Below are 11,398 nucleotides of genomic sequence, written 5' to 3' on the forward strand. Positions count from 1 at the left end.
GCCTGCCCCGCGCGCCTCCCTCGCGGACGGCGGTTGCACGCGCGCACGCGCGCTCGAGCCCGTGGAGCTGGCGGAGCGGGGGGAGGGGCCGGCGCCGCGCGCTCCGGCTCGCGCACGCGCGCTTCCTGCCCCCGAGGGAGACGCGCGGGGCAGGCGGGTGTCCGAACGCCGGGAAAGCTACCCTGGGTCTTAGCCCTCCAACACCCCGTTCTGTGCGCCAGTTGCTATAGCAGCTGACCGGCCTTCCAGTATTCCTCCCTTCTCAATTCCTCCCGTCTTGAATCCTAGACACACCCTGAACCGACGGTTGCTGTAGCAACCGGCCCACCTCTACGTGTGCCCCTCCCATCCTCGCCCCCCATCCCTCTCCCACCAGGCCCTCTGGTTGCTATAGCAACACCTACCCTCCGCACCACACCTCTTAACTCTTGCCTACCCATCTTGGGTACCCCAAATTGCTAATCTGATTCTTTCCCCCTCACTCCTCGTGGGTTGCCATTGCAATCCCGACTGGCCTCAATGAGTCTCCTCTCCAACCCCCAGCCAATCCCGCTCCCTCTCCTGGGCCAGGTTGGTTGCCATGGCACTTTCCTGCCTCGACCCCTTTACTTCCTTCTCCTCCCCCCCAATTTTAGGATCCCTTGGGCCAGGAATAAACCTTTGGTTCTACCTCCCCAGACTCCCCTGTCAGTGGCATAGGCCAGTTGCTATGGTAACAGCCATAGAGCTGTTACTGTGGTCACCTTAATCTTGCCCCCTCCCAGACATTTTCTCCATAGTCCATCCCCAGCTATGCAGGTTGCTATGGTATCCAGCCCTAGTACCACTCCTAGACCCGGGGTGAGCTAGTGCCCAGAGAAAGAAAGGAAGGTTGATTGCCATGATACTCCCCCCACCCCCAACACACACAAGGTAACAAGCAGGGGAAAGGGTGGAGGAGGGGGGTGCTAATTAGGAAAATGGTTGCTGTGGTAACAGGCTCCTCTTCTCGGTGTCTTTTAAGGTGTCCAGACCCACCCAGGGATAGAGCTGCTGTGCTTGGGGACAGCTTAGAGGTTGGCATTTGGGAGGAGGGGAAGCAGGTTGCTATGGTTACTGGACATCAGGCTTCCTCTTTTTCACTCATCCCTTCCCTAAATCCAGACAGATGCAGGAGGAAGGGGTTCCAAATTATCGGTGGCTACTCCATCCCTTTGGAGGAGACGCCAAGTCATCCCCTCCCTCATTCACTGGCCCTCCTTAAGAAAGATAGAAGCCCAGCTCTGCCCCTTTCAAGGGGACAGCTGTACCCTTCACCGATGGGGGAGGGATGGCAAGGCCGTGGAGCTGGGCTATTTGGTGAGATGCCAGGCCCCCAGTAGGAATCACAAATTCAAATCTAATTGATGCTTTTTTTCCCTTCCTAACTCCTCAGCAGGAAAAGCAGTCAGCATTGGGGATTTTTATACACCACTCTCCTAAAAAGGTAAGCTCTAGGGCCCCCTACCTTGGGAGGGCTTTGAGACTGCCTACTGGGCCAGAATAAAAAGAGGGGATGGAGTGGGAGCTGGAGTGGGGTACTCTCCTCTACCCAGCTGCTCACAGTCATTTCTCAGAATTCTAGACCAGCAGAAAACCGGAGCATCCCTTTTACAGATGAGGAAACTGAGGCCCATAAAAAGCAAGGGACTTGTCCGAAAGGCACACAGGAAGGCAGGGTCAGAGCTAGGATTCCAGCCAGGGCCTTGGAGATGACATCCAATATCCCTTCTCGATCCAGCATTAGCCTGGTATAGTAGTTCTCTGTGTGTCTTGTCTCCTCTGCCTTAGCCCCATCTGGGCTCTTCCTGCTATCCCACCCCACCCCACCCCCCTACACCCTACGAAGGACCTCGTTCCCAGTTCAGGCAAGCCTTTGTTGATCTGAACAGAATTCCACATGATCTGAAGGCTGGGCTCAGCCACCAGTGCTTGTGCAACTTTGCCCAGAATCCTGTCCCTCCTCTGCCTCAATAAAATGCCAGGGCTGGAACTGATAACCCTAAGATGCTATCTCTGAGGCCAGAGGGGCCCTCTACAGCCAGCTAAGGCAGCCTTTTACAGCCAAGGAACCTGAGGCCCAGAGCTGCAGGGCTCAAGTGGGATAGAGGTGAGCTATGGCACCAACATGATTGTCCCTGTATTCTTGCTGCTGCCTCCTAATTGTGACCTTTCAGCTCCTATGCCCTGTGACCAGCCAGGCTTGATATGATCAGAGATCTGGAAAGGAGGCTGTTTGGTTTGGTTAGGGCTTGGTTTGTTTTTGGGGAGGATGAGTAAGGGACAAGAAGAATGAGGGAAGTGGAAGGCTTCCTTGAGTTAACTCAGCCTGCTAGGACCCATCTGGGCTTGAACAGTGGAGGAAAGGAGTGGGGGGTGGGTAGGGGAAGGCCCAAGATGCTAACAAGGGTTCAGAGCCTCTTTTTTAAGTTCAAGCATTTATTGAATGTCTCCTGCATACTTGAATCCAGGCCCAGTGGGGACAAGAGTCTGATGGAACAGTAACCCTAGGTTCCATAATGCCTTAAAGGTTATGAACAGCTCATCTCAGTAGTCCCATGTAGAAACAGAGGCAATGATGATGCCCAGCATCGTAGAACTTGGACTCTGACTGATTACTCACTCCATTCAGCTGCTTTCCCAGAACTGGGCCTTCCTTGCCTCTGGTGGGTTAGGGGTGGGCATTGAGTCATACTCTGAGACCCCAGAGACATCAGGCCCAGAGCCTAAGGCTACAGAGGGTGGGAGATGTTGGCCCCATGGCTTCCTCAAGGGGAACCCCTCAAGGAGAGAAAGGAGACAAAAGACATGAAAGGCTGGAGTCTGTCTGGATGGAGGCTCAGTTTCCTCCATATCCCAAAGATGGATAAACTGAAGTCCTAAGCCATGCCGAACTCAAGCAGATCCTTTTCAAGGCGAAGTAGAGATAGAAAGAACCCAGTTCCTGTGTCTGTGGCCTACAGCAGCAATGAGAGATCTCCCATGAGCTCTGCTCCGTGATGGTTCTGGAGGGCAGGGAGGGGGACTGGAGAGGGAGTCCCCCTGCCCAAGAGACAAGGCCTAGGATTGGTTCATCAGAAAATGCCCAAGCTGTTCCCACTAGAGACAAAAGACAGGATAAAGTGGACTAGGGAGGACAACCTAGTGGAAACAGAAATGTCACCGAGTGTGAAGGCAGACAAGAGAACCTTGAAATCACCCCTAAAGCCTCAGTTTCCTTCTTTGTAAAAAGAGGGCTTTGTAGTTGAGCTTAAAGGTCTTCCCAGCTCTGAATCTTATGCTCTTCTCTTCAATAATGGTTATGGGGCTAGGGGGGGTTGATTTAAAAAAAGAAGGGTTACAGGAGGGTGGAGGTCAGGAAGGGGGGATTTCTGGGGAAGAGAGTAGAAGAGGAGGGGAGATTTGGGGGGGTATAAGCCCAAGAGGAAGAGCCCAAGGGACTCCAGCCTCAATGCCTCCCTACGTTTCCCTCCACCTCCCAAACCCACACAGGCTGCCAGGATCCCGGGGCTAGCCCCACTTCCGAAAGCCAGATGCGTCTTACCCGATGCCAGGTCGCGCTGGCGGCCGCTATAACCCTCAACCTCCTTGTCTTCTTCTATGTGTCTCGGCTGCAGCAGCAGCGTCGGCGGGGGAGCCGGGCAATCCGGCCCCCCCGGCTTTCCCATTCAGCTCCAGACTCTCGGGTCACTGTCCTCATCAGGGAATTTGAAGCCTTTGACAATGCCGTGCCCGAGGTGGTGGCCTCCTTCCTGCACCATGACCCTACCCAACCCATCGTTGTAGCTGCTGACACCCTCCCCTACCCACCCCTGGCCCTGCCTGCTGTTCCCAATGTCCGGCTGGCCCTGCTTCATCCTTCCCTGGATCGTCCAGCTGCTGCTTCCCAGCCCGAAAGCTACGTGGACACAGAGTTTGTGGCTCTGGTACCAGATGGGACGAGGGCAGAGTCCCCTGGACAGCTCCAGCGCATGGCTGAAGAGCTGAAAAACACCCATGCCCGACTGGTGGCTTCCCCCGTGGCAACGGCAAACCCCCCCCACTGCATGGCTCTGGAGGTGAATCTCCGTGAGTGGACAGCCAGCTATGGCCCGGCCCCAGATCCTCCCTTCTGTGATGCCCTGGATGGAGAGGTCGTGGTGGTGGTCAGGACCCGGGATCTCTTTAACCTCTCCCTACCCCTAGCCCGGCCCATGAGCACCAGCCTCTTCCTTCAGACCTCTGTCCGAGGCTGGTCCGTGCGCCTGCTAGACCTACCCTTCGCCCCTGCCCGACAGCCTCCCTTGGCCACAGCCCATGCCCGCTGGAAGGCTGAGAAGGAAGGACGTGTCCGGCGCGATGCGCTCTTGCGGACGCTGGGGATGCGGCTGGTCAGCTGGGAGGGTGGGAGGCAGGAGTGGTTCGGCTGTGGCAAGGAGACAGCCAGGTGCTTTGACACAGTGGTGGGTGACACTCCTTCCTACCTGTACGAGGGCCGCTGGACACCCCCGTGCTGCCTGCAGGCCCTTCGGGAGACTGCCCGGCACGTCATCGGGGTGCTCGAGGCCGCCCGGGTGCGGTACTGGCTGGAAGGGGGGAGCCTGCTGGGAGCAGTGCGGCATGGGGACATCATCCCTTGGGACTATGACGTGGACCTTGGCATCTACCTCGAGGACGTGGCCAACTGTGAACAGCTTCGGGGGGCTGAGGTTGGCTCCGTGGTGGACGAGCGGGGCTTCGTGTGGGAGAAGGCTGTGGAGGGAGACTTCTTCCGGGTCCAGTACAGTGAGACCAACCACCTCCATGTCGACCTGTGGCCCTTCTATCCCCGGAATGGTGTCATGACCAAGGACACGTGGCTCGACCACCGCCAGGATGTCGAGTTCCCAGAGCATTTCCTCCATCCGCTGGTGCCCCTTCAGTTTGCCGGCTTCTTGGCCCAGGCACCCAACAACTACCGCCGCTTCTTGGAGCTCAAGTTCGGGCCAGGTGCCATCGAGAACCCAGAGTACCCCAATCCTGCCCTCAAGAGCCTCGCGGGTAGCGGGTGACTTAGGGCCACCACCCACCCACCGGGAAAACGTTTTTTGGGGAGTCGGTGACTGCCATGTTCTAGGAACCATCTCTCCCAAGAGGCTTGCCAAGAACGAGAAGACTAGACCAACTCTTGGTCCTGCATGGAGAGGATCAAGGCTGTCTGGGAATGCCAGGGGGTTACAGGGAGTGGTACCTCAGGAAGGTAGCAATAAAAAGACCCTGCTCCTGGGCTGGCCCAGACTGTCTGCTATGTGATTCATGGGTCCCCTTAACCACCAGTGGGCATGCTTCCCCAACTGCAGGAGTTAGAGGAGGAGGGGAACCATAAGGGGGGCTTTTAGGGAGTCCAAAGGCAAGGAAGGACGTTCCATTTGGAACTTGAATGACCAGTGACTTCTGTAGAGAGCCATTGAGGGGCTGGGGGTTTCCTGCCAAGACTGGAGTCCTTTTGTCTTCCATTTTTCCTGCCTTCTGGCTCCACCACCCCTCCCCACCAGCTCCAAAACCCAAAGGCCTCTGCCCTGTGACAGGTGTCCCCAAGAGAGCACACAAGCCAGGGACTGGTTAGACACACATTTATTGCCTTGGACCATACCTCCTCCCCCAGCCTAAATGGAGAACGGGCTGGGGGCCAGAGTGCTGCTCCCATTCAGCCTGCCCGCCCCCCCCTTCCCCAGACGCTGCTGTCACTCCAATTCTACCGGCCCAAGCAGGACCAGAACAGTGTGTCCTGAGGAGAGAGGCCCACAGAGGCCAACAGTCAGCCTGAAAAGGGTGTAGAGGTAGGTGGGAGAAGATCCCAAGACCTTTGGTCAGGATGGGGAGCTGAATTGTCCAACTCGGTGTCCCCAGGCAGCAAAAAGGAAATGTGTCGGTCCAGTTCCTTCTCTGAGCTCTAGAAGCTTCCTCAGGACACAACAGGCAGGGTCCCAAAGAGGAGGAAACAAAGGAGACGCCATGGGTTTGAAATGACCCTTCCCAGGCCAGAAAAGGCCACTGGAGTGTGGGAAAGAAACTCCCTTTCGGAAAGGGTCACCCCTAAGTCTTTGTGGAGCCTGGGAGAGTTCCAGGCCTTCGGCCCTTTCAGGAGTAAGCTAGGGGCAGCAACTCTACATGACCGACTCCTTTTCACAGGTGTTTGCATCCCCAGCAGGGCCAGACTTGACCATCTTGAGAATGAGTGGGTCCGCCTCTGGAGACAGGGGGACCGTGGAGGCATTGTCTTTGACCTCTGCCAGCTCGGACCCCAGACTTCCTGCCCCTGCCTTGGTGTTGTCCACGTAGCATTGAAGTAGGCCAGCTCCAAAGGCATCCCCTTCCACATTGATGATGGTGCAGAAGCGGTCACTGTGGGGGGTCAGGGAGAAGGAATGAGTGCTAGCAGGAGGCTGGGTGGGTCTCCCCAAGACTGGCTTCCACCAAGTCAAGGAACTCCTGCCCTTACCATATAATGCCCTTGGCCTGAGAGTTTGGGAGTAAGAGTACTCACACCAGCCAGTCCACAGCCAAGATGATGGAGATGTCCTTAGTAGGCAAACTGATAGCTTCCAGGATGATGGCCAAGGTCAACACACCCCCTGCAGGGATGCCAGCTGCACCCACGCTGGAGGCCGTGGCAGTGATGCTACCAAAAGATGCAGTTCCTAGGTCGGGGGGAAACCCTTACCCCAGCTTGCCCAAGATGTGCTCCCCCATGCCCTAGAGCTCTGGGCCTCCAGCGTCTTCCTCACTCCCCTCTCGTGCCTCTTCTAAACCCCATTTTGAATCATTCCGATGTATCTTGGCCCTGATTTGCCTGCTTCCCTTGTCTCTGCTCCACATACCATATTCTCTCACCCTGCTCTCTTTGCCCCGATTCCTACCACCCCAAATCTTCTCAGCCATCCCTGCCCCTAACCCCTGCACGGGGCACCCAGCCTCCCAAGCTCCCTGCTCACAGGATAGTGATGATGTGGATGAATTTGAGAGGCACGTTGTTTAGCTGGGCAATGAAAACAGCAGCCACACACTGGAAGAGGGCAGCGCCATCCATGTTCACAGTGGCTCCAATGGGAAGGATGAAGCGGCTGATGTGTTTAGAGATACCATTTTTCTCCTCCACACACTCCATCATCAGTGGGAGCGTGGCTGAGCTGGGGATAACAAAGGACACCAGGGTGGAATGGAGTCAGTGCAGCCTGACCGGATCTCTACCCCAAGCCCCAATTCAGGGAGCAGATAAGGACAAGGCTTAAGAGCTACAGGAACATCCATCAATGTAGTCTAATCCTTTCATTTTGCCACTAAAACCTGAAAAACTGTGACCTGCCAATGTTCAGGTGAGATGGCAGATACCACGCTGGCTCAAAGTATGAATACCAAGACTCGGGGTTCAAGGGAGGAGGTTCTGTGGTCAGAGGGCTGGGAGACCTGGGCAGGGTACCTAGAAGAGGTCCCGAAGGCAGTGGCCAAGGCTGGCACAATCCCCCACAGGAAGCGGTAAGGGTTCTTGCGTGTGATGGCAAAGTAGATGAGGGGCAAGACCAGAAGGCCGTGGATGAGGTGCCCCAGGATACAGCAGCAAACATATTTGCCCAGGCCGGCGAAGAGCTGCCCTACGTCTTCCATCTCCACAATCTTGCCTGCAATCAGGAACATGATGCCCACCGGCGCATACCTGTGGAGGGGGAGAGGAGGCCCCTGGACTAGGAGCTCTTGACCTCGGCTAGGCAAGCCGGCCCCCCCTTCTCTTGGCTGGTGACTCATGCCTCACACCTGCCCTTTCCGTTTCAACGGAAGGTGTGTCTCTCCCAACTCCCAGCACCCCAGCACTCCCAGCTCCCCAGGGGAGGCGTCCAATGTGTCTCCAGGCAGTGAGGAAAGGCTTCCCATTCCCTGGGGTCCTACCACATGATCCAGGACACTATCACCATCGTGGCCTCATTGAAGGAGTTGAAAAAGCGGATGAGCAGCTCCCCTTCTGCCCCGATCTTACGGAGGGCAACTCCAAGCACCATGGCAAACACCACCAGCCCCAGAATGTTCATCCCCTCCTCACCCTTCCCAAAGGGCTCCTAGAACAGGGAGGGGTCATTTGTCAGGGAAAGTGGAGACAAAATATTCACGTTGAGTGCATTGGGCATTGGGAGATATCTAACAGCTTATATCTGTAGAGGGCTTTCAGGAAATTATTTCACTAGATCCCCCAAAAGAACCCTAGGAAGTAGGTGCCATTATCATCCCCATTTTACAGATTAAAAACTGAGTCTCAGGAAGGTTTAATGACTTGCCCAGGATCACAGAACTAGTAAGTGCCCCACGGAGCATTCAAATTCAAAGCCTTTCTCACTCCCATGTGCAGAGCTCTATCCACATAGAACTCATAGAAGCCACAATCTAGTACGTATTACATGATAATTCCACCAGGGAGAAAATAAGGAAAAAATAAAGTTCTCCAAGAGATCCAAAGGAGAAAATCTAAGAAGATGCCTTAGAGGAGGTGATATATTAGCTTCATTTCAAAGGATGGGTGGAAATTTCAACTGGTTCAGTAAAAGAAATAGCAACGAGGATCAGAAAAGATAGGCTGAAATCCCACTTTGGACTCTTACTACTTATGTGACCTTGGACAAGTCACCCTCCTGAGTTCAAAAGTTCTCCTGTTCTACAAAATGAGGGGTTTGGGCTAGACATATCTATCAGAAGCTCTATTTCCCCAATCTTGGGAACAGGCCAAGAGGTGCAGAAAATGCATCCAGGGAAGGATTGATAGAGCTGCTGAGCTGACTTAACCCAGATCCTAGCTGGTCATGGCTCCCTGCTGCCTCCCAGTGGAAGTGCAAACCAACTCCTCAGCAGGCCTCCAAGGCCTGATTCTCCAGAATCCAAGGGTCAGAAGTCCCTTGGCTTCTTTTCCCTCCAGATGAGGGGAGAGAGAAGCAGTGGGGAAAAGAGAAAAGCCAGGGCTGCCCCTTCAGTGCCCCGCAAAAAGTACCTTTATTGTACCATTCTGTGTACCGGTGGTGTCATTGACCGCTATGTATCTGGTGGAATACTGAAATCAAAGGAACACGGAGACAAGGAGTGATTTCCTGAGGCCTACTCCAGGCCCTCCCCTCCCACTCCCTCAACCATTGAGCTAGACTTACAGAGCTAAAGGCCGCAGTTACCAGGTTATCAGGAAAGATGTTCCTGTAAAAACGCAAGACACAGTTAAACTACTAGATGAAGGAAAAGGAGAAACTCCCATCCCTGTCCAGCCCACCCCTGGTGTCCTTCCAGCCCTCCCGGAGTCTCTGCCCAGTCACGCAGCTGCGGGGTGGAGCAGGGGGCCTGCCCTCAGATCTCCGCTCCCAGGGAGACGGATGACCCTTTTAACACAAGTGGAAAGGAGGCGAGAAGGCCTGGAGGGGAAGGGTGAGAACAAACAGTTCCCACTGGCTAGGGAGTCAACAGCGGGCATTAAAGGACACAGAATTCTTAGAGACCTCGGCATCAGGGGACAGGAAAGAAAAAGGGAGAACCCGTCCATTTCCATGCTGGTGCCAGGCCTGAGAGCAGGGCATAGATTGGGAAAGAGGAAGGGGGGAAGAGAGAGAATCCTGGATGACTGGCTTCTCAGGCTCTCTTCCCTACCCCTAGAAAGGTTTTTCCAGTTCTCAGGAGGCCTTTCAGCAGCCCAAGCAACATGTTAATAAGGGAAGGAAAAAATCTGTCCCAGAGAGGGTGAACCAGTTCTCTCTGGGTAGCCAGCCCCTCCAAGCTCCCCACCAGCTGGCAAACTGCACCCCCTGCAATTCCTGCCTGTGAAGCAGGTGAAACTGTCCTTGCTGAGAGAAAAACTTGGGATTTGTGGTAGAGAAAAGGGAGGAGGGGTCAGAGTGAGCACTTCACAACCCTGCCCTAAGCAGGAGTCCCTCTGGACAAAGAAAAGCACGTGCGGCTTTGAATCTGCAGCCCTGGCAGCAGCCTCTACCCATGGGCCTCCTAGCCCTCGCTCCTCCTGAGGAGAGGGGCCTAACTCCTCATGAGCCGTAACTGGGAGCAAAGGAAGAGCCCCTCATTCAGCTGTGCGCCCCATGAGCCTAAGGCCGGGTATTTGCATGCCCAACCTTCCAGATACATGCTAATGTCCTGCCCGACACAAACGCCCTTTCTCCGGTGTTCATGCATATGTGTAAGCTTGTGTACACATACATGGCTGAACATGTGTATATAAAATGCAGAACATGCTTTTTGCTCACCCGGGTTTCTACAACTTGACCCAGACTGTCCCAGAGCAGCTTTTAATGGGAAGTGGGGGGCAAATAACTTCTCCAGAACACATTCAGAACCAGATGGTTAAGCCAGATTATACAGGTTGGGAGAAAAAAAGACCCAACCCTTTCACCCGGTCATTCATCATTCTGTTTCTCCCTCTCCTTCTCTCTCTCCTCTGTTTCTCTCCTCTCTCCCTTTTCCTCTCCTTCTATGTTCCCCCTCTCTGTCTCTCTGTTCCTCTCCTCTCTGTTCCCCCCTCTCTCTCCTATGCCCCCCCTTCTCTCTCTCTCTCTCTCTCTCTCTCTCTCTCTCTCTCTCTCTTGCCTGCTGGCAGATGGTCACCTAGGCACATATTGCAAAGATTTCAAGTGTTAATCACCCAAGGGAAGTTTGTTCTTTCCTGGGGTGGCTCTGTGATTGTGTCAAGACAAGAGTTGTATGAAAAAACAAAAGGTGTGTGTGTGTGTGTGTGAGAGAGAGAGAGAGAGAGAGAGAGAGAAAGAGAGAGAGAGAGAGAGAGAGAGAGAGAGAGAGAGACACTAATTATTCTANGAATCTGCGGCCCTGGCAGCAGCCTCTACCCATGGGCCTCCTAGCCCTCGCTCCTCCTGAGGAGAGGGGCCTAACTCCTCATGAGCCGTAACTGGGAGCAAAGGAAGAGCCCCTCATTCAGCTGTGCGCCCCATGAGCCTAAGGCCGGGTATTTGCATGCCCAACCTTCCAGATACATGCTAATGTCCTGCCCGACACAAACGCCCTTTCTCCAGTGTTCGTGCATATGTGTAAGCTTGTGTACACATACATGGCTGAACATGTGTATATAAAATGCAGAACATGCTTTTTGCTCACCCGGGTTTCTACAACTTGACCCAGACTGTCCCAGAGCAGCTTTTAATGGGAAGTGGGGGGCAAATAACTTCTCCAGAACACATTCAGAACCAGATGGTTAAGCCAGATTATACAGGTTGGGAGAAAAAAAGACCCAACCCTTTCACCCGGTCATTCATCATTCTGTTTCTCCCTCTCCTTCTCTCTCTCCTCTGTTTCTCTCCTCTCTCTGTTCCTCTCTTCTCTCTCCCCCTCTTCATCTCTCTGTTCCTCTCTCACCCCTTCTCTGTTCCTCTCT

At 54.5% G+C, this 11,398-nt stretch overlaps 2 protein-coding genes across 3 annotated transcripts in view; one reads left to right on the forward strand and one right to left on the reverse strand.

Moving 5' to 3' along the window:
• The first annotated feature begins 1,045 nt into the window (after positions 1-1,045).
• LOC123242970 (fukutin related protein) lies at positions 1,046-5,274 on the forward strand. 2 transcript variants are annotated; one of them, XM_044671105.1, is made up of 3 exons: positions 1,046-1,055; positions 1,415-1,465; positions 3,511-5,274. In XM_044671105.1, the coding sequence occupies exon 3, from the start codon at positions 3,552-3,554 to the stop codon at positions 5,046-5,048; it is 1,497 nt and encodes a 498-aa protein (XP_044527040.1). In that variant the 5' UTR covers positions 1,046-1,055; positions 1,415-1,465; positions 3,511-3,551; the 3' UTR covers positions 5,049-5,274. The 2 variants fall into 2 exon arrangements, with proteins under 2 accessions (XP_044527040.1, XP_044527039.1); XM_044671104.1 differs by lacking the exon at positions 1,046-1,055 and having other exon boundaries at positions 1,400-1,465.
• Positions 5,275-5,592: 318 nt separating this feature from the next.
• The window catches only part of SLC1A5 (solute carrier family 1 member 5), a 10,584-nt gene continuing 4,778 nt past the window's right edge, over positions 5,593-11,398 (reverse strand). The window contains exons 2-8 of the mRNA XM_044671106.1: positions 9,162-9,204; positions 8,999-9,067; positions 7,921-8,072; positions 7,457-7,690; positions 6,972-7,166; positions 6,524-6,658; positions 5,593-6,381 (exon numbers count right to left, since the gene is read on the reverse strand). Of these exons, the coding sequence (XP_044527041.1) occupies positions 6,144-6,381; positions 6,524-6,658; positions 6,972-7,166; positions 7,457-7,690; positions 7,921-8,072; positions 8,999-9,067; positions 9,162-9,204 (1,066 nt within the window). The 3' untranslated portion in view covers positions 5,593-6,143. The remainder of the gene's footprint in view (positions 6,382-6,523; positions 6,659-6,971; positions 7,167-7,456; positions 7,691-7,920; positions 8,073-8,998; positions 9,068-9,161; positions 9,205-11,398) is intronic.

The sequence above is a fragment of the Gracilinanus agilis genome, chromosome 3 (assembly GCF_016433145.1).
Source record: "Gracilinanus agilis isolate LMUSP501 chromosome 3, AgileGrace, whole genome shotgun sequence".
Classification (NCBI taxonomy): domain Eukaryota; kingdom Metazoa; phylum Chordata; class Mammalia; order Didelphimorphia; family Didelphidae; genus Gracilinanus; species Gracilinanus agilis.